We start from the raw sequence: 24,050 nt of genomic DNA, 5'->3' as shown, positions 1-24,050 counted from the left end.
AATTACCTTATGAGGGTGAAACAGAAATTTCAAAACAATGTTTTATGTTATATATAATATATATATGTTGCTTAGAAGTAATTTCGGTCAAGTGCAGGTGGGATTATAGGTCCATGCCTATAATCCCAGCAACCCCAGAGGCTGAGGCAGGAGGATTACAAGATGGAGGCCAGACTGGCAACTTAGCAAGATGCTGTATCAAAATTTAAAAATAAAATTTAAAAGATAGGGATGTAACTAAATGGTAGAATTCCCTTAGGTTCATTCCCAGCCTAGAAAATAATAATAATAATAATAATAATAATAATGGGATGGGCAAGTTTGGCAATAATTGGTTGTTGACATGGTCAAAAACATAAAATAAGTCTATAAATTATACTATACAACCCAATCAGCCACCATTAGGTGCTAAAGTGTGACTCACAGCACTTCCAAGAACACTGAAGAATTACTTCAAGGGATTTTAAACTTTTCTTCTAGGATTTCAGTAATACATTTTATTTTCTTAAACCATTTTCTACTATTTATCAAATATTCCTTTAATTGAGAATCTTCAAATGTATTAATAGTGACTTAATAGTGACTTATGTTGATGTTATAATCCTCTTTCCTGATGAGATATGGAGTCTGTATTACTTATGGATATTTCTGTTAAGTGTGCACAGAAGCTGTAGGTATTAGGTAGGTTCAACACTTGAGGGGATCAATTTAATATCATCATCTTCTACATATTCTGCACTTAAAAAAATGAAAATGCTATGGCCAGCAGGATTATATCACAGAGAATTAGAACTACTTTTAAAATGTGAGTAGCACCTTTCTTTGGAAGAGTTCAAAACTGTCTTTTCAAATGACCCTACCATTTAGTCAAAGTAAAATGTGAAGTTGAAATTGTATGTGTAAGACATTATTTGGAATGTGAACTTCAAAACTTGGTGCTATAATATGCACGTGAAACTTATATCCAAATGCCAATTTTACTACCATCTGTGAAAATTATAAAATGTGTATCTATTTTTTTAAAAAGTAGTATCACATATCAATCAAAAACAAAGTAAATTTAACATAGCACTCAAATCTTTTTTTTTTTTTTTTTTAAGTAAAACAAATTCAATCAAAATCAGTTAATTGCTTTGAGAGGCAGTTGGGGTAGTGGAAAGAGAACTCTGGAGTCAGACCAATCAGCAAATTTTCCTTCTGGCCACTTGCTAGTCATATGATCCTGGGTAAGTACCAAGATCTGCCCAGGAAGACTGCTGAAGGAATGCTTGGAAAGTCTGCAGCATGATATGTGGAAGGCAGCAGGAGTACAATAACATGCCAGTGTTAATCATTTGTTGTTACTGTTATTGCTCTTGTAGTGACTGAATTTCCTAGCCCAAATTCTACCTATCTTCAGGTTTTCTTTAGCATCAACAGAACTTCTTGAAAGTCTCTTCCCTGACTCTGAAGACCAGAGTATGTGCTCTTGCTGTACATTCCCTTTGAGCCCTGATCACCCCCCTCAATCCTTAACACACTACATTGCAATTATTTATTTTAATATTTATCTTTCTACACTGACTAGAGGATCTAAAATATAGAATATCTCTATTATCTTGCTTCTGACCTCAGTATCTCAATGTCTGGCTTATGAGGGGAATTCAATAAATATTTACTAAACAAATGAAATATGATAAAACGTAAAAACACTACATTTTGATTTATAGTGCAGAATACCATATATGGATTTCCAAATTTATTGGATTATAAAACTTTTTTTTTATAACAAAATCTGGAAACCACTCTAGTAAATGCTGGGTTATATTAAGGCTGACTCTGAGAGGAAAGGAAGGTTCTATTCACCTGTAAGTCTCTATTAGAAAGTACAGTCATTTTGAGAAGGTACACTTGAGGTAGATCAGTCATGGAACTAAGAGTAGATGGTTTAATGTCTATTCTGACCTCCAGTTGAGTTGAATTTTAGACTTAGTAATGTAGCAGGTAACTTTTTTTTTTTTTTTTTTTGTATCAGGGATTGAAGCCAGGGGAACTTGACCACTGAGCCACATACCCAGTTCTTTTTATTCTATTTTTTAAATTTTGAGATAAGGTCTAAGTTGCTTAGAGTCTTGCTAAATTGCTGAGGCTGGCTCTGAACTTACAATCCTCCTGCCTCACCCTCCTGAGCACTGGGATTACAGATGTGCACCACCACTCCAGGCTAGTGGGTAACTTTTACATTAAAGTCCTTATTTATCAGGACCTAAGCAGGTATGTTGACAATATAATTATTGACATTTATAATTTCTAGACTATCTGCCTTATTTACACATAGCTTGGAAAGATTCTTCCTCTAACTTGAACAAATGGTGATTGGTTTCTTTTGTTAATTCCCTTGAGATCTGGCTGAGTGCTATTCCTAACCCCTCTTCCAAGCTGCCACCCTCATGACACCAGCCCTCAGGGTACTTAGCACCTGTCCCCATGATATACTGCTTCCTACACTTTATAAAAAATCCATTTCAAAGAATTATTCTTTTACTGGCCCTAAAAAATCAAATTAAAATATGTCTAAAATAAAGCCCTGGGAAATGTTAAGGAAAGTAAAAATATGTTGTGACAATTTATTGGTCCTTATCAACTTTTGGTATGGATAAAATATTTCTAGGGCAATGTTATATAATCATATATCCATTTTCTATATTAATAGGACTTAGAAATTTACTGTTGGAAAACTTTATACTGCCCTTTTTTAACATAGTTAATTTTTAGAGTTTTGAACTAATCAAGAATAGAGTTTACTTTACTCACTTAAATTCACTGTTAATATTCTAGCAAAGGAGAAGGTGGTGGGTGATGAAAGGAAAAAGATGTGTTCACACAGATTTTTATAGCAATGGAGCGATTTCTTACCTCAGCTCTCATATATTTAACGGACAACAACATGATACCTTCCAGGACCAAAAAAGAAAAAGGAACTCTTGCGTCATTGTCAGTAGGAAGGAAATTCAGTTGTTACATTAATAATTATAGTGCTTCATAGCAGATTAAGAACAGTAAATTCAAACTGAATTCTAATTTTAAAAAGGCAAATGAAACCACTCTATAACACTTGGATTCTGATAGCATACAACTCGTAAAATTAGATTTCTCAAAAGACTTTCGTGCTAGAAATAAAAACCATATGTTTCAGGGAACAAGCACAAATCAGATGATTTCCAAAACAGACTAAAATGTAGATAAATACAAATAGGAAACATGGTTTTCAGTGGGGTAGTCTGCAAGAAATAGGAACTTATGGAATAAGAGTGGATTTCTTCTCTTCTTATTACTGATCATTTCATTTTGCACATCAAAGAAAAAGCAAAGACTAGTAACATATGTGAAATGATACTGAGCTTAAAACTGGTTGGCTTGCATTTTGGTTAGTTACCCCGATTATATAAGGGTGGAAAATAATATGCTACCCTCTGCATAGTATGTAATATAAGAAAAAAGACATTCTATAAACTATATACTTCAACTTAATAAGGGAAAAAGTGCTTACTATTGTTGCGATGGTGTATGCATAGATTCTTAGACACAATATTATTCTTTTTAAAAAGCATTTCATTAAAATCATTACTTTGCATTTATCACTTTCTTTGATCAAAGATATTAACTTTCCACCAAAAAACAATGACCTTAAGAGAATATTTTACTGCAATATCAATTCTATTTTGACTTGTTTCTCTCAATAGCAACTTTGAAATATTGGCTAATAACAATTTAGTCAACAATTTCAACTAAACCAAGGAGAAGAAAAGTCGAAACACATCTTTGTCACATTTTCTTTAGCTTAAGGTTTAATAAAGAGATGGTTTTCCAGTTACCAGTAATGCTTAATGAATTAATTAGCTAATAGTTGACATTTACACTATAACCAATTGTTTCTACTTCTTACTTTCTTACAAACTACAGCTGTCCATCAGTTAAAGTCTGTGTCAATAAAGGACTGTTCAAAGAAATGTCATGTTAAACTATTTTTCTGTTAGCCCTGTGATTTTATTGTTTTTTTAAATTGGAGTTACTGCTGTTCAGTAGTAACTTACAGTGATTCAGATGCAATTAAAGTATGTAAAGACCAAGTTTTTGTTAAAATAAGGAAACAAAATTAGGCTTGAGAGAGCAAGCACAATCTGTTCTGAAATACTGCATGTAAAGGTACTTTAATATCTTCTAATTTATGAAGGAGCAAAAGATCTCTAAATAATGTTCATTTTGAGTATGATATTTTAATGAGTGTATTTTAATAGATTGATTTTGGTTTAGTTTTCTTTTAGGGAGAAAATTAATAGATCAATCTAAAAGTGAAGGAAAAAGAAAGACACAAGAATTTCAAGCTGCAAACAAAAATTTCCTTTATACTTCATTAAAATAAAAATGGCTATAGTAATATTCCATTCAAAAATATGAGTCAAATGAGAAAAGACAGAAAAATATAGATCAAAGGAGGCACCAAGCAGATATTTGCTTATTATTTTAAACAAAAGGAGTGATTATAAAAATAGAACTAAATGATATTTTTAACTAGTAAGATGTAAGCATAATATATCTTATTGAGAAGTAAATATGTCTTATCGAGAAGTAAATATTGTCAAAAGATATGTTTCAAGTGAAGAAGAGTTCATGATATCATCAAAAATATAATTTTGACAATGCTCATTTAAAAATAATGAAATAAAGGTGAAGAACACCAATAATTATTAATAAAACAGGAGAGTGGTACTTAAGACAAAGGTAAAACAAACAAGTTTAAGAATTAATTATTTACAAACATTCTAGGTTCTATGCTGAATAGGGACACATAACTCCACCCTCTACCTGCAAATGACAAATTGATTTTGCCATACAAGGGAAGAAACTTCCTCAGACCCTCAAATGAATACAGTCCTTGTTATGAGCAGTGCTGCCATTCAACTCAAAAAAAGAAGACACAAAATAAGGCTGTGGTTAACTGTAGTGTTAGTTAAAAAACCAGCAATGGACTAAGTTTGAATACATTTAGTTTGGTCAATCAACTACTTGAAGCCCAAGGTTACTCACCTCTACCAACAGAAATAACATAAAACATATGAGAGAATATAACAGCAGAAAGTAAGAAACATAAAAGGAAAGCAAAAGAGTGAGAAGGAGAAAGAGTATTATATATACAGTGCTTTGAATGTTTTGAATGCTTTGAAGGAAAAGCCCTTTTAGAAAGATAAGCACAATATTATTTCTGGTAAAGTGCCTGAAAACTCCAGCTTTTAAAACAATTGTTTTGGAGGACACATAGTTTATTTAGTAGTCCATCACTCACCACTAATATGCTAAAATGCAAAAAAATCCTAACAAACTACAAAGAGAAGGAAGGAGATAATATCTATGGAAGGAAGTCTACTGGGATTCAACACTTCGCAATTCAGAGGTAGGTGCTTGCTGGGAAAGCAGGTAGAAATTAGTTACAGCAAAACAGTTGCCTGATGATAGCTAATCATTTCAAAACATGCTTAGTTTTCAAAAGCTACTTACCTCTACCATGTCTCCTAAAGACTACTATATTAACACTATTTTAAAAGAAATTCTTCCAATATTCAAAGCCATGATGATAAATCTTGAATTTTCTCTGAAAATTTTATGCTATTAAGTTTTTAGAAATAAAAACAAATCTATTAAAAAGGTAAAAAGGAAAATTGAACTTTTTATCTTTACTCTGAAAACTAGTTTTCCAGCTTGGTTAAGGTTTTGGGACTCAAGATGATCTAATTTCTTTGAAGGAACTTCCTCTTTTCCAGAAAAAAATAAAAGACAGTGTTCTTTATTTGAATAGAAAAATGGGTATTCTAATCAGTTTGTAAAGGGAAAAAGAAGAATGAAATGAAGATAAAAATACAAAGTTGTGCACACAGAGGCAACCAGAGGTAAGGTTGATGAATATTTTGTCCATTAGACAAATCTTTATTAGAAAATAGACCATAAAACAATTTATAAATTGGCTAACAACATAAAAATATGACAGAGTAAAAATTAGTAAATGACCATTTTTTCATATCATGACATGTTGAATGATTTTCATATCTTTCAACAAATATTTATTGAACATATAATAACACAGATTGCTTTAGATACTGGAGGAGTTATTTGTGAACAAAAAAAGTAAAAATTCCTTCCTGCAATAAGCTTACATTCATATAGCACTTAAAGGAACTTTCCTTACTATACTAATAACGTATTGCTTTGAGTACAGAATGAACTATATATCTTGCATGATATTAAGTACTAAAAGATATTTTACAATAGGCAATTAAATTCAAAGAAATAAAATTAAAACACATTTTTAATGATTAAGACAAAGAATAAAGTATCCTACTGCTAAAGTCTGCCAGAAGAGATGTGTTCTCCATAGAGTTGGTTAAGCATGTCTCTTGGTTAATAACCCAAAATATATATTTGATGTAATACATACTGACTAAAACTTACAATTTAAGTTGAAATTTACACAATATTATTTGATATACTATAATCCATGAATTATTTTATCTTCATTTGCATTTTTATCAACTGGAAAAAATTTACAATGCTCTGATTTTAAATTTACCAGACTTTAGCCACCCAGGTTAAACAGAAAACAGAGTATAAATAAGTGAGTACTTTATTTAGAAAACTCTTAAAGGAAATCGGTCTTTACATTTTTTATAATTTTCCTATTTATTAGGTTTTATGACAGATTCTTATTTAAAAAGGTACTATTACATCATAGGAAAGATGATAAATACTGCTTTTAGCACCAAAAATTAAAATTCACTTCAATTCCACTCTCTCTTCAAGGGCAACTTTAATCACAGAAGAAAAGGCATAGCTATCTGAGGAATTAGAAGGCAGAGTACTAAAGCAGTCCCTAAACACATTTCTTTGTCACCTTATGTTTTACATCAAAGTATAAGGTAGGTTTTGAAGACTTCCATAATATATCCAGTTTGTTTCAATACAAAAATGTACAAGTCACGACTGTGGATATAAGAAGAAGTTGTTGTCCTGAGTCAATGCCCTCTGGAAACTTGGTTGAACTGAAGATAGCTCATACTGCATAGCAAGTTCAGCATCTGGATGCTTTTCTTGTTCTGGTATCTATCACATTATTTCTTGAACACTGAATTAAATGAGTGACTATAAATTGCAATTTTTTTTTCATTGATTTATGAAGTATATCAGGGTAATCACTGAGGCCATCCCCGAAAATAATGCTGAAAAGATGGTATGTGCAGCATTTTCTGACTTCTGCTGGTAGACACTTCAACAACGATACCTTTTAAAGATTTCACAGAGCTTATGTCATACTGGGAATGAAAAGTTCACTCATTCCCTGAGCTATCTTTTGCAATCTCTCAGGATGAACCTAAGGATATGGTTCATTTGACCTGTTCTCTTGTTTGAATTTAGATATTACTGCTGTTTATTTAAGTTAGTCAGGACATCTTCAAAACCATACCAAAAAGAAGAAAATAAGTACTTAATACATTGATGAAACAAACAAACAAGAAATAGGTAATTGTGCAATGCTACTGAAATGTCAACCTTCTCCATGAGGCTTTCCCTGGCAATCCATTTAAAATTGTTAGTCCCTGGCTTCCCACCCTGCCTTATTTTCACCCATAATTCTTACCAATATCTGACAAAGGACATATTTCATTATCTCATGATTTCTTTGTCTTACCAGCAACTAGAGCATAACATGAATGCTGCTTTTGTTCCCTGGTAAATCACTCAGGCTTAGAAAAGTATGCATTCAATAATGCTGCTCAGATGAATGCATTTCAGCTCCTTCAATCATATACCCTAAGGCCAGACTGAGTTATTGGAAGTACCTTAAGCATCATGTATATGTTTCCTCTTTTCTGAAGTTTTCCTTTTTATCTTTGCCTGACATACTCTTAAAGGCCCATTCCTTTAATGTTCAGATCAAATGTTGCCCCCTTTTAGAAGCACCCCAACTAATTGTTCCATAGAAAATACTCTACACTTAAGATGAATTTCAGCTGTTAATATGATTGTCTGCCTCACTAGGCATAACTTCTACGGAAATCAGTACAATAGCATCATGGTGCCTATCACCATGTTGTGTACCATGTAGGCAGCAATAAATGCTTGCTCAAAATTAATGAATACACGAGTGTATTAAATAAACATTAATTGTGTACTTCTAATGTATAAAGCAGATTATTAGGCATGAAGTGTTATACATGAATAATTCATGTATAACAGGAAGTACACATGACAGGGAGACAGATATAAGACAATTAAATCTAATTCATGTCAGAAGTGATGAGGGCTATAAAAACAAAAATATCAAAATAGACTTCAATGTAAACTCACAGGAGAAGTAAGCAATTCTGACTGAAGAGGACAGAATTGTAACAATAAAATCTGATTTTATCTGCCAGTGATGTGTAGAAGGTGCATCCAGGCAGAGCAACAGTCAAATGTAGAGCAGTTCGGAGAAACAAGAGAAGTTCCAGGGAACACCTAGTTACCCAATGTACCCACAATATAGTTGTATGGAGGGAAGAGAGCTGGATAGGTAGGGTAAGTCCAGAATGTATGGAATCTTAAATTCCATAATTCAGTTTGACTGAATATGAAGCCACTGGAGGACCAACCATCTATCCATTTCAGAGGGAAGACTTTCTAAATGGATGTCTGAAAGGTGGATTAAAAGGAAGACATTGTATTTATTAATTTGTGTAACAAATGTTTATGAAACATTGGCTATCTCTAGACATCATAGTAGCAGTAAGCAGTGACATATGCCTGCCCATAAAGAGAGCAAGTGATCCATGGAGGAGGAAAGATGGGAACATGTAACTGTGATAAAGAATGACAGGTATACTAGCAGAGCCTATTATATGTCAGTAGCCCTAAACTTAACCATCAATACAAGTTCTTTTGGAAAAGACACATTCTAAAACTTGTAAATATGGCAACAACAACAACAAAATGATCTAACAGTGAAAAACAACACCTTAAAAACACTCTTAGTTTTTATTTTGTACCAATACAAAAAAAAGTTTTGTTCTCACTAAAAATTAAAGGTGGTTATTTGAGGGAAAGCAATGAGATTGATACACTTTATTATCTGTGTGATTTAAAGTTCAAGTCCTAAATTCAGTTTATTTTAATAGCTAAAAAAACAGCTCACAAGGACAACTACATAGAACCAAATGACAGAAGGCCAAAATTGACGGCACCACCTAGAACTCAACATGTAATTTTTCATCTCATTTATCAAACACAGAAAGTTTTCTTTGCTCCCCACTTGAAAAAACACTTTGTACAAATGGTAACATGAAGAAAGGAAACATCTACTTGTAAAAGAGAAAGAGAAAGAAAGGTCTAAGAAATTTTCCTACTGGAAAAGACTTTAATTTGCATTTTGAAGAAAAGGTAGGAGTTTTCCAGGCAGACCTGATAGGAAATTCCAAACTGCATATGTTAAGTTATGGAGTCATGAATATGTATGTAGAGCCACAGGCAGTGGATGAAGCATAAGAATGTGGGAGAGAACAGGTGGAAGCAAGACAAGTGAAACAAATGATGTTCAAACTCAGGAGTGAGGACCTGATACTGCTGGTAGTGGGAGTCATTGAAGGTTTCTGAGCAGGACAGCAAGTGATCAACTTCATTGTTTGGAACAATGTGGGGACATAGAAAGAAGATGAGGGTTAAGGTCTTAACCAAGAGGCTACTGCAATAGTCCAGGTTAGAGATGAGGAAAGGACTAATTCCTACTAATATCAAGCTGATACCAATGACTCTATTCCCACAGGGTTAGACCTAGCTAGTTCTGGTAATTTTGGCTATTGACTGGAGTCCTATTCAAGACTATCACTAGCCCAAGTTCTTACAACTTTCTATAGTTACCGTGATCAAAAGGTCTGGCTATTATTTCTGTTACAGATCCATCTTCTATATTGGGTCAGTAGATCTGCTGAGTCTCTAGAAAAGGCAGAGTAGTTGAAAGCCAGAATGTTTTACTGCAAATCCCATCACAATTATAAAAATAGTCACCACTGCCAAACTTAGAAGTGTTTGAGTTCTATTTCTCAATTAGTCTCCCATTTACTCCCTATCACATTACCCTTTAAAGTCTTGTACATCACTTTCTTTTCTTTTGGGAATGGGAATTGAACCCAGGGGCACTTTATTACTGAGTTACATCCTCAACCCTTTTTGTTTGTTTTTATATTGAGACAGGCTCTTACTAAGTTGCTTAGGGCCTTGCTAAGTTGCTGAGGCTGGCCTCAAACTAGCAATCCTCCTGCCTCTGCCCCCCCAAGTCAGTGGGATTATGGGCATGGACCACTGTACTTGGCTATCATTTTCATTTTAGCATTTTTCCTGTTGAGCGCATTACTTTTTTATTACACATCTTCTCACTACTAGAAAGAAATATTCATGGCAGCAGTGACCTTTGTCTATCCTATTCATTGTTGTGTTCTACAGTTCCAAAACAGTGCTAAGGACACAACAGAAACTCAATATAGGGTTGCTGTAGTAGATGCCGTTGGTGTTCTACCAAGATCTCCTTTACCAGGGTGAAGTGATCCTTCAGCTATTTCAGCATTGATGTATAAAAGCTTACAACTAAACTTTTCTTCCCTCCACCAGTGGGAGCTACCTCCTGGAGAAATACCAATTACAGGTGCTCCCTGCCCTCTTTCCCAAGGTGCAGCCCTTAACCAGTGACTACTGATATGGGAGCTGAAACTGTTGGCTGTCTTGTTTCCAGGTGAGATAATGGAGTAGTACCATTCACACTCCAGAGCTCCCTGTGAAGAGGCTGAGGTCGGGCTATATTTAGAACCACCTAATTTGTCCAATCTTATACTGATTTCTTTACTTCCCTTTTGGTCTCATCTAAAGTCTCTCCCTCTCAAATCACTTATACAAACATTCTGATCTCTGGCTCAAGAGGTCTGCTTCAAGAGAATCTTGAATCTTGTTGACTGACTGACTGAACGATTAAAGGTAAATGCAGAAACAATTCTTAGGTTTTTCAGCAAGGCTCTTTATTCATCCTGCATAAAACATTATAGATAAATCTCAATTCACAGAAGTTTCATAGCAGAATATTGAACCTAGAAATTGCCTTAAACACCAATCTATTTACTAATTTGAAGAACCTTGGGCTGTCCCTTCTGCTTATTTTGTCACTGTTGCCACCATTTGAAGAATCTGGCTATAGCAATACCTATCTTATAAGGACAAAAGTATTTTCAATATAAATGAATAAAAAGACACTTTGGAGGTATTGGATACTAGATCAAGAAACTTCTTCACTCTTTCTGCTCACCTAAGGAAACTAGCTGGTACCAGCTAGAAAGGCCAAGTGAGGCACCAGGATTAAGTGGTAGGGTCCTGATGTTAAGCCTATCTGAGATTGGAACAATTCTAACACTGAGTTTATCCCATATTTGTATAAGGAATAAAAAATTTTTAATTCTTACATCATCAGAATATCCCCAATTTTATAATGGAAATCAGTGTGAAATAATAAATTTTTAACCAAAATTGTCCTGTAAGAAAAAAAAAAAAGGGACTAGAATTTATAAAGTAAACTTATAATAGTGATTGAGTTGAGGAAGGGGATACAATTTTGAAAGTAGTAAAGGAAATGCCATCTATAATTATAGCAATTCATTTCTGGAAAAGGAAGCACAGAATCAAATTTGGAAAAATATGAGCAGTTATTAAATCTGGGTGATAAATTTGGGTCTGTGTTATATATTTGTATTTACATTTTTGGGATTTTTAAAAGTTTTTCTCAAACTAAAAAAGCACATAAGACTTGAAAGGCATGTAATAGGATCTAGTAGCAAGGGATATAACAAAACTAAGAAAAAACACAGTGTCAATGGTTCTCAAGCTTCTTAAGCTTGTGATTTAGAAAATAAAAATGAAAACGAATCCCACAGACTCCTCACTGTTTCTAGTCATCTTTTCCAGAACAGCCTAGAGCATGGCACTTGCTGCTATCTCCAGTTTCAGGAATTTATCTGTAATTCTGACTCACCAACCTCTCCAACACACAAATTAGAAGCCAAAAAAAAGCAACATTTTAATGAGCATGCTGCAAGAAAGCACATCATTGGAGCAGTCTCTGCTTGGGAGGAATACCCCTTAATAAACCACAAGAATTACTCTGATTAGTGTTTTTATGAATCTCCTGGTTGAGAACAAAAAACAGTGCTAGTTTGTTTATGACACAGTTCAGAGAAAGGGATGTGACTGGAAGTAAAAGTGTAATGATATGGAGAAACAGTAAAGAAAAAGAAAATGAAGTGAAGATATTACTTTTGAAAGAAAATACAAAGATATGGAATAATTAGCCAAGGGAAAATAATGCAGAAAAGACTTGGAAAGCCTTAGGAGCACAAGGCTAGAATTTAACACATCAAGTTATTATGTATAGACTGAGGTACAAAATAAAAAAGCTGGTGATCAACAGTTCTGTCACACAGGTTAAAACTACAGTAAAGAACTTACTATCCTCACTACTCTACTGCCTGATTCAGCACAATGAAGTCAAGTAGCAGCATGATGCAGTGGTAAGAGCACAAGGCTGAAGCCAGAACGTATGAAGTCAGCTGTTTAACCTTAGCCAAGTTCTTTAACCTCTCTGTGCCTCAGAGCTTCATCTGCCAAACAGAGACAGCAATGGTATGGATCTCATAGACTTGTAGTCAGCAGTAACAAGTTATAATTTGAAATCAGTAACAATTATAATTTGAAATCAGGCACTTACAACAGTGCCTGGCACATAACAGCTACCATGTAAACGTTTGTTAAATAAAGAAAACAATACAGAAATTTAAATGTATTTGGAGGTCAACCAGAGAAGAGTCAAAATTATTATACACCTAAAGATCTACACAGAAAAACATGAGGCAGTGGCACAATTCATTTTGTTAAAAAGAGGCAGTAGAAGGCATTCTTACTGGGAGAACTACTGTCCAACTGCTGATAAAAATGTTTCCAAAACAGCTTTTCAAATTCATAATAGGGAAGAAGTTGCAGGAAGAGGACCCTGGATGTTTTGTGTGGCAGCTGTCATTTGACACATTGACAGGTCCCTATTACTTTAATCAGGGTTAAGGATGTCATAATGGCTCGATAATAATGTTTTCCATGAGACTTCAGAAAAGATTTGACTTCTCCTGACTTCTACCAGATAGTTTTGTCTGCTGGGATTTTGTGAATTTCAAAATTTTGTGCTGTCACACTCAGTTTTCTTCAGCCTGAGGAAAGCCTGGTGTGTTGATTATGCTGTGCTTTGAAAAGCAAGTCATTATTTATTCCAGGATATGTGATTTTAAGATGGGCAAGAGGAGAATTTTGCATTCAATTTGCCACATACTTTACCTTATCTGGTTTTACAAAAGAAAATAGCATAAAAAATGATAGGAGAAAAGCAAATGTTTTAAGAATAACCTTCCAATATGCAGTATTTTAACTATCTCAGCTGGTTGGAGTACTTACATAACAGTCACTACTTGAATCCATGCATAGATAAGAAACCTGGCTCCACACTGAAGTAGCCTGTGGCTGATCACAGTAAGGATGGCTGATCACAGGGGAGCTTGAGCTGCAAGTTCCAGATAAATTAACTCATACCAAGTAATTTCAACGAATACTTAGTGGCATCTACTGTGTATTGAGAACTACACAAAGTGCTTGCCTTGTGATAAGGGAATTCCTCTTAACTTCTCTTTTCCCCTCTCCTTCCACAATACTTATTAACAATTGTAAAATCAGTCATTTATACTTATCTGAATACATTCCTTCTTTCCATTCTCATCACTAATATTTTCAGTTAGCCCCAATAATTTTATCTGGATTACTAATATCACCTCCTAGTATTCTATGTGATTCAAGTCCCATATGACTCTGATCAGCCCACAGATACAGTCAACATCATCTTTCTTGCTTGCATTCTACCTTATTGCAGTCAGGATTCAGTCCAGCCTCAGCAGGGACTTTATACCTCTGTAAGCTCATGTCTCCCTCTTGCCATTAATTGTTACATCTACACAAATACATCCCAAACTCACCAATCTGCCTCTCACATTCTGGCATTTGTATGGCCTGTTTTCAATGGCCATGCCAGATATGGTGGTGCTTGCCTATAATTCCAGTGAATAGGGAGACTGAGGCAGGAGGATCACAAGTTTGAGATCAGTCTCAGTAACTGAATGTGACCTTTTCTCAAAATAAATAAATAAATAACGAATGACTGGGTATGTAGCTCAATGGTTTAAGCACCCCCCCCCCATTCAATCCCAAGTACCAAAAAAAACAAAAACAAAACAAAAAAAACTCAATGGCAATAATGGCCCTTTCTCTGTTCTCTACTCAGAAAATGTATACTTATTTCTTAAGACTTAGTTTGAGAGCCCCCTACTCCATACCTTTCACCATGTCACAGACATACAAAGAATAGAGTACTTCTCCTCTAGGTTCCCACAGCTCTTGTACATGCCTCTTTCATAGTTGTATCCAGTAACTACTCCACAAATGCTGATGTATTCTTACCACCAACAATCAATCATATATCTCTAGGTCAATAGTGATACTGTCATGTACATACCATCAGTACCAAAAGAGCCACTGGCAAACAGATGGAATCAAATGAATGAATTAACATGTAATATAAATAAAAATAAAAACAGACTTCTGTCCTTATAAAGGTCCCTGTTGAGTTGAGGAGGCAAAAATGAGGAAGGGGGAAGGAATGGAAATGAGATTATTAGAAATCACTACACATTGAATACCCCTTATCTGAAAAGCTTGAGACCTGAAGTGTTTCAGATTTTGGATTTTTTATTTGGGAATATTTGTATAAACTTTACCTGTTGAGCATCCCCTAATTCAAAAACTCAACTCCAAAATTCAAAACTTTGTGAGAATCATATCAGTGTTCAAAAAGTTCCAGACTTTGAAGCTTGTTGAGTATTAGATTTTTGGATTAGGGATGTTCCACCTGACTCATGCAAATCAGATATAGAAAAGAAAGTAAGTTATGTGATACAAAACTAGTACTTATTAACTTGTCTAAAAGTGCCTGACACTGGCTGAGTCTATTTCACATATTCTCTAATATTAGTCTTCACCTTGGCAAGAACTTATTTCAATTTGATAAGTCAGGAAATTATGACTGAAGGAGTTCAAGATCACATACAAATTAGTGAATACAGTATTTAATCTCTAGAACCTGTCTGTGTTTCTATCACAATGGTACAAATTCAGCTCCACAGAGGTTGAGAGGTGGAAACAGTCATACCCAAAATGAAACATCAGGAGAGGTTGTCAATGGGTCAAACTTTGAAGGCCTGGTGGAGAAATGAGGTGCATTTTAGATGAAAGAATAAAGACAGGAATGGATTAAACTTCAAAACTTGTGAGTACAACATCAAATGATCCAATTAGGAAGAAGCTAAGCATTTGTGAGGAAAATTCCTTTGAAGAGAAAGTTAGGGATACAGTAGGAGACATAGGAACTCTATTTCCATGGGTGCCACTATTAGAAAAATAACCAAGAATGTAGCTCATACTAATGATTGGACCTGCACTATCTTCATATCTGAAGAATAACAAATGAAAAATAAATGGTAATACGAGTATTTCAAACCCGTAAGATAATTATGATTTTAATATAGACATGTACTTTTATCCAAGGAAGAAATACAACTACAGAAGTTGCAAGTGTCCTTCATGTCAAATTAACATCATAGAAAACACAAATAAATAGATACACTTCACAAATGTGAGACGAAGTCTGTTCTATTGAAATTTCAAAAGTAATAGATTCATTAATCTTTTAAATTATTTAAATCATACTCTTAAGACATACTTTTGATTTTAACCAAGCACATGAATTGCCCAACTTGTTCATTTTATGAAATCCTATCATCAAAACACAAGATGACCATACTTAAAAACATCGTGGTTTTGTGTTTTATTCATGTGTGTTTGGTGATGGTTTACTTATCAAGATTATGTTTCAAATGACTCCTATAACTAATTGTGATCCAATGATATCCATAAACTAAATTGAGAATGACTGATTATTTAGATAGTAACGTCACAAATCCATTAAGAGTCTAAAATGAAGATAAGACCTTACATAGATCATCTATAGATCAGAGAAGTCCTAAACATATTTTTAAGACTGCTATATTTAGGTCTTTTAAACACGTTTCCCTTAAAGCAATTTTATGAGCTTAAATTTTATTGCAAATACAAGTTTAAAGCTGTATATAAAACAGAAAAAATTCCCGACACTGAAATTAGTGGGGATGTTGGTATAATTAGTGAAAATTCTTAAAGCTATATATTGCAAACTAAACTTCTGTACTTCCACTTTTACATAATAAATTAATATCCAAGATTGTCAAATAGATATACCTAAGGCATCTGTTAAATAGAAATCATTTTACTTGACATACTCTTAACAATAATAGAGCAACAGATGCTATAAAAACATATAAGTATTTGGCTTTGAAATTTTTACTACATTTTAAATTTAGAAAATTAATCCTAGAAAATATATCTACACATTTATCTAACCAATGACAGAATTGCCACAGAATGTAAATTAGCAGGATTCAGCTCTTCACTATTTTATGGACCACTTCTTACTTTAGGACAAGAGCTTGACGTGCCAGACAGGAAGTAAGGCATGCCCTCTTTAATCCTCTAAACCTTCAAAAAAACCTTGAATACCATCTTCTTCTTGACTAATCAAAGATATTCAAATATATAGCAAAAAGTGACATTATAAATGACCTTTGTCTGTTCCTCTTAGAGATGAAAAAACTGAGACCCAAGAGAGACAAAAATAGATGGTTTCAAATGCACATATGATAAATTAAGGGTTGAAAATCAATGATTAAGGCATTCATATCAAAAAGTTTGAAAAAGAAAACACACAGAGTCCAGAGAAAATAAAAGGGTACAATAAAGACAAATTCAGGAATTACTGAAATGGAAAAGAAACATAAAAGAAAGGTTTAAAAATGACAGAAGATGGTTATGTGAATAGACCAGTATAATACGTCAACAAAGTGGATTTTTCTGAGGAAGGCAAGGTATTTACTTCTATATTTCCTTGAATATGATTTGTTAATACTTGCTAAAATTTTTCACACTTATGTTCATGGAAAATATTAAATTATAATTTTTTATTATGTAGTCTATTGAAAAATATTCTCATTTTTTTATCTGAAAATGTCTTTTATTTTACATTTGAAGAGTATTTCTGCTGAATGTACTATTCCACATTTTTTCCACTTGTCACTTTAAAAGCAACCATTTCGTTGAATTGTGTTTTATATTTATTTCTCATGAGAAGTCAGCAATCACTTTTATCATTGTTATCCTCTATGCATTATGTCTTTCATTCCCCTGGGTGGTTTTAAAGATACTTCTATTAGTTTTCAGCAATTTGATTATGATGTGCCATGCTACGGTTTTCTGTGTATTCTGCTTGACATTCATAGAACTTCTAAGACTGATGACTTCATGTTTTTCATTAAATTTGGGAGTTTTCTCATTATATCTCTTCAAATATATGTTCTGTTCCATTTTTTCCTCTTTTCTTTGAGACCCCAGTTGCTAATATGTGAAGCTGCATTTTTTATAGTGGTCTTTTCTATATTGAGGACTTCTAATCTCTCCAAATTCTCATTTCCCCTCTTGAAATGTTTAAAAATGTTTATGGCAACAGTTCTGTAGTGTTGCCTGCTAATTCTACCATTTTTCACCTTTTTTAGTCAATTTCTGTTGACCAATTTTTCTGCTTTTTTTGTATATCTAGTAATTTTCTACTGAAAGCTTGAAATTTCTAATGGTATGTTGTGGAGTGTTTGAATTTTTCAGTCTTTCTTAGTTGAGTATTCAGTTTTGTTCTGATATTTTACTCCCTGTCTACCCAAATATACATTCTTTTTATTTTTTAAGGCTATTTTGTATGAGAAAGAACTTCTAAAACACAAGCATCTTTGTTTTTTCAAGACTTATTAAACTTTTTAAAGTGTGGGTATACAGAAGCTTTTATTAGGAATAGACTAATTCTACTTCTAAAGCATACACTTTAGAAGATATTTTCTGAAAACCAGAAGTGTTTAATGCAGGTTCCTAATCAGGAATTCTGATAGCTGCTCAGACTGCAGATCTCTGGTGGGTTATTCTTTTCCCAGTGTTTGTGACTTTTGTCCATGCTTACAGTTGTTTACTCTGGTAGTGCTAATCTGGTACATTAATATGCCAAAGCCAGAAGTATACATCCCAAGATGGAGTTTTTAGCTTTCCTTTGATTCTTTTTTCTTTGTCCTTTCACCCACTATTGTCCTCTACTTTCCTATAATTCTCTTAGGAATTTAAATTATTTTAGCAAAAGAACCCAAACCAGAAATTAATTCTCAAAATTCAATCCAATGGAACCGGGTGTGCCTGTACTCCCAGTGGCTTAGGAGGCTGAGGCAGTAGAATTCTACGTCTGAGGTCACTAACCAGTCTGAGCAACTAACCAGAACCATTGGCAATTTAGCAAGACCCTGTCTCAAACTAAAAAGGGCTCAGTGGTTGAGTGCCTCCGGGTTCAATCTCTAGTAGTAAGAAGAAGAAAGGGGAAAAAAAAAATTCAATCCAATGCTCTTTCCACTGTACAATGTTTTCTGTTTCCTGGGATTGAAATAATTTTCTAAGATAGTTTTAAGTTGCTCAATACTTGGTGTATTTCTCTCTCTCCTTCCCTCTCCCCTTCCTCCTTTCCTCTCTACTCCCCCCGCCGCTCATTTTTCTGGATTTGGGTGATCTGCTGCTTATATTTTTAAAAATTTGGAACAGATTCACTGATAAAACTAAAAAATGATCCGTGCTGAGAAAAAATCTGCTTAAAAGCTATTCCTGAATAAGCACCCTGACCACACAAAACTAAACAACCCACAAAGTGTTTTAAGCAAGATAAAAAACACTACTAACAAACTTCTTCCACGTGTCTATGCTCATTTCCTACCTGAGATCCATATAGTTTGTTCTTTCTCCCTGTGAGTTATTTTAACTTCTTGTTAGAGGAGTAGACTTAGGCTCCCCTTACTTTTCTTTTAATTTAAGTGCCTCAAAGTTGATGAGAACTGCTCCTAGAATGTAATGTTCATCACTCTCTGTCCACAAAAGATCTATTAATTCATATTTATAAAGTATTAGTCAGTTTAAAAAAATTTTATCATGTTTTTATTACCTTTTAAGGAGAAGAGAGATAAGAAGAGGAACAGGAATAAACTGGTTTATAAAATGGGCCTTTAAGAAAGTACATTTAGGCCTGGTATGGTGGCACACACCTATAATCCCAGATACTTGGAAGTCTGAGATGGGAGGATTGCAAGTTCAAAGACAGTCTGGGCAAGTTAGTAAGATTGCCTCAAAATAAAAAATACAAAGGGATGAAGATGTATCTCAGAGGTAGAGCAACTAACTGCCTAGCATGTATAAGGACCTGGGTTCACCAGTGAGGGGGATAGGATAGAAGGGACGTATATTTAAATTGTATTAGGAGAAAGATGAATAATCAGATTTTAAGAGTTAGTGGGTCTAATACTCTTACCTGTGAAGTTGGATATATTCTCGTGGTCTGTTGAGCAGGTGAAGAAATCTGTCAACAATCTTGTTTTTTCCTACACCCTGTAATCACACAGATAGTATTATACAAAAAGAGAGTTTTATTTTGCTTGATTCTTCTGCCAAACCAGAAGAATCTTTTACAAAAACCTACTTTTTTAAAATTGTTCTGTTTTCGTTTATTAATGAAAACCAAACTAGCAAACAAATACAGCATAAATATCATATGAAATAAAGGTTTGTGTCAAAAATTTACCTCTAAACATATTAATTCTAAGCTATTCTGTTTTAAAGGGAACCTCATAAGTTAGCCTCTTATATCTTGATTATTTTGTTCTATAATTTTACAATGAAGTTCAGACATTACAGCAAAATATTCCAGATTTAAAGAATGGCATCAAAGTGAAATCATATATATATAGAAAAACAATGGTTTTTCTAATCAGTTCTTCAGAAGTATAGTTCTCAGTTACAGGAAGACAACTAATACTATACATTTTTTGCTTTAATCAAACACTCACTTCTCCTTTTATCCTACTTCCTACTCCTTTAAAACCCTAAAAACCCTAAAACTCTAAAATTGTAATGAAGATATATTAATAAAACTCGACTCTATTTACTCTCCTCAGAAACATCCTCATTTCTTTGCCACTTCCTCATCCTGGGAGCCAATGTCCTTTTGTAGAAGACAAACTACTAAAAACAGAATCTGTTCTGGTGTAATTTCCCTGTTTTAAAGTTTTCACTTACAGGTGGAATACAAATGAATCTTTTAACAATTAGGTTATATGTGAAAAGTAGAAGTGGTTAAAATGCACAGTTCTATATCACAGGTGACAGCACTACTGTAGTAATTTCTTATATTGTGCTAATAGTTTTCACATTATTTCATTTAATCATTACACTGAGGCAGTCTGATGAAACAGTATTATTCCTATTTCACAAATCAAGAAACCAATGCAAAAGAGGGAAGATGGCTTAGAAGCAAGCTAGGCAATGAGTGCAGAAAGGAGGCAGCAAAGGAAAAGCATACTGAGAGGTAGGTGACAAAATAAATGCTCTAAGACTTGATATTACATAGTGTGGGACCTGGAGAGACAGGATGATAGTTTAGCAGAGAAGAAAATAAACTCAGAGTGCCCTAACCCTATCCCAAACCTATGGATAAGGAGGGAGGAGCAACAGAGAGAGATGGGGGTGGAGGGGGTGGAGTGAACATCCTCTTAAACTCTACCATTTAAAAATTGTTGGAAAGAAAAAAAGACTTGAAGCGCAATGTTAACAGAAAGGTCCTTAAAACAGCTCAAAGAACTGAAAACCAAATTGTGAAAAGAAAACTGAGCCAAGGGATAGCAGCCATCTTATGGAGCCCTCAGCCAACCAGTTACTCCGTTAAATCAGCAGGGTGTCTTCCCAAGCACAGACAGCTGCAAATTAAACAGGAGGGAAGTACCCTGCAGTGGGACATCTCAAGAATCCTAAGAGTCCAGTCAGAAAGAACTTCAAAAGTACACTACTGGCCAAGAATCTCTGAAACCTCCCTGCCTTTCCCCTCACCTTAAACAAGAAAACTGTGTTACAAAGTGTAAATAGTCCTGCTACACTCTGCACAACGTCCCATCACTCTACTCAGACAACAATGAAGCAGCTTAGGCCCTGAACAAAGGAGAGCAGACTCCCTAGGCCTTGATTACTGACATTGGGGGGAGGCACCATGGCAATCCTAGGGACCATCCCTAGGATTACAGGCCTTACCAGAGGGAAACTGCTTGAATATCCAGAGACATAAAGATCCAGTGGGAAATTACCAGAGTCAATGCAGCAGGAAGGGGCTGATACCAGACTTAACAGGTGTTCAGTCTGAACCATGATCTCAACCAGCAAGTGACAGGGCATTGTTTGGATACCTGTGGAAACTTGCATCAGACTTAGTAAGCAGACAAAATCAACACCCACCATTCATAACCTGGGGCAGTGGGAACAAGAGTCCAGGTTAACCACAAGAGACTCTTAACTGCAGTGCGTCAGAGAGTCACATCACTCAGGAGAATACTTGTACACTATACTTCTGCACCACAGAACACCCGCAGGAAACTTACAACCAGAGTTCCTGTGCTCAAAGACAGCCACAAGGATCTTAACTAGTGAAAAGGATCCAGTAGAGGGGAACAGATACATGGTAACCCACAGCAAACCAGGGTACTGTATCCTAAACTACTGCATACAATAGAAACAGCCAAGTCACAACAATGTACCCTCCAAGCAGTCAGCTTCTGGGCCCTGAGCTCACAACCCACCCGCAGGAAACTTACAACCAGAGTTCCTGTGCTCAAAGACAGCCATAAGGATCTTAACTAGTGAAAAGGATCCAGTAGAGGGAAACAGATAAATGGTAACCCACAGCAAACCAGGGTACTGATCCTAAACTACTGCATACAATAGAAACAGCCAATCCACAACAATGTACCCTCCAAGCAGTCAGTTGCTGGGCCCTGAGCTCACAACCCAGAAGTTGCTGGTCGGAGGATCATAGCAACTATGGCATTGGCTCCTGTGCCCCTGTAACTTAGGAGAGATCCACATCCAAAAACTGATGAACATCTGCTAAATGTCCAAACCCCAATGAAATCCAAACCAAGATTCAACAACAATTATCTTTACCTTAACATATTATACTATAAATAACTCTAATTTAAACTTTTTTTTTCTTTTTTGGTACCAGAGATGGAACCCAGGGGCGCTTAACCTCTGAGCCATATCCTCAGTTCTTATTTATATATTATATAGAGGCACGGTCTCACTGAGTGCTTAGGGCCTCACTAAATTGCTGGGGCTAACACTGAACTCACAATCCTCCTGCCTCAGGAACCAGAGTCACTGGGATTATAGGCATGCACCATTGAGCCCAGCCCTAATTTCAACTTTGATCACATAAATAACTCCTTAAATTGAACAATAATTGCTGGCACAAGAGGCAACATTGTATCTCAACCAATTTGAATGTATTTCATTTAATGCTATAAAACATTAATTGGAATCAATCTTCCTATCTTTGTTTTCCTAGCTCTAGTTTATACCTTTTCTCTTGCCTTATCTGCTACTACCTCAAATAACACCTGTTCAACTATTTCTATTTTCAACATTGGTGTAAATTTCAAAGCTTCTCTCTCTCTCTCTCTCTCTCTCTCTCTCTCTCTCTCTCTCTCTCTCTTTCTCTCTTTTTATGTACATATATATATATATATATATATATATATATATATATATATACATATATATATATATCTGTCTCACTTTTTCCCTTCCTATTTGCCCAATCTTTCTTCTTTCTCCCTTTGAGCCCTCACTTAAGGTTATATTAAGTTTACCAAATTTACCAATTAGTTTTTTAACTATTCCAGAACTTTAATGAGTTAATGCAGAGAAAAATTGCAACAAGATTTTGGCTCTTATAAGGATGAATAGAAGAAGACTGGCAAAGGAGTGGTTAAATACATTTCAGTGACATGTCTTAAAATGGTGCTGATATTTCTATCAGTAAAGGTTATCCATTGACTTAAAACATAATTATCTGGATGTTAACCCAAACTGAGAAAAAGAAGCTTACAAAATAGTCTGTCACTTAAAAGAAATCAGAACTATACTGAAAATGGATAGACATAAAAACAAAAAGGACCCATAAAGTTTCAACAACAGAGTTCATGGATACAACAATGGAGGAATTGTCAGAAAGGACATTAGAAAGTTCATATTTAAACTGTCCTGTGAGTTAAAAGAAGACATAAGACATAAAATCAGAGTGAAAATACAGGAAGTTAAAGATAACAATAAAGAAAGAGAGATTCTTTAAAAGAACCAAGAAGAAATCCTCAAAATGAAGAAACCAATAAACAAAATTAAAACTTTCATGGAAAGCATCACCAATAGATTAGAACACTTTGAAGACAGATTTTTCAGGTCTCAAAGACACACTACATAATCTTGAAAATAAAGTCAAACATAGATAAAAGATGTTAAGAGACCATGAAGAAAATATTCAAGAACTCTGAGACAACACTAAAAGGTCAAATTTAACATCCATTGGAATAGATGAAATCTCTCAAATATATAAAGGAATGCACAATCCATTCAAAGAAATATTATTGGAAAATTTTCCCAACCTTAAGAATGAAATGAAAATTCCAATACAGAAGGCATACAGGACTCCAAATATACAAAATCACAAAAAAGTCACTCTAAGAAACATTATTGTGAAAATGCCTGACATACAGAATAAGGATGGATTTTTAAAGCTATAAGAGAAAAATAACTGCTCACACTTAGAGGGAAACCAGTCCAGATCTCAGCTGTTCTCAACCCAGATCCTAAAAACT

At 34.5% G+C, this 24,050-nt stretch overlaps 1 protein-coding gene across 2 annotated transcripts in view; it reads right to left on the bottom strand.

Moving 5' to 3' along the window:
- The window catches only part of Vwa8 (von Willebrand factor A domain containing 8), a 461,451-nt gene that overhangs the window by 197,978 nt on the left and 239,423 nt on the right, over window positions 1-24,050 (bottom strand). For both annotated transcript variants that reach the window (XR_007108713.1, XM_047552395.1), the window contains exon 21: window positions 19,664-19,740. Coding sequence is in view for 1 of the 2 variants with exons in the window: in XM_047552395.1 (XP_047408351.1) it covers window positions 19,664-19,740 (77 nt within the window). In the remaining variant the exon portion in view is untranslated. The remainder of the gene's footprint in view (window positions 1-19,663; window positions 19,741-24,050) is intronic.

Source organism: Sciurus carolinensis, chromosome 5, assembly GCF_902686445.1.
Source record: "Sciurus carolinensis chromosome 5, mSciCar1.2, whole genome shotgun sequence".
NCBI classification, from domain to species: Eukaryota; Metazoa; Chordata; class Mammalia; order Rodentia; family Sciuridae; genus Sciurus; species Sciurus carolinensis.
This window is presented reverse-complemented; position numbering and strand designations above follow the sequence as displayed.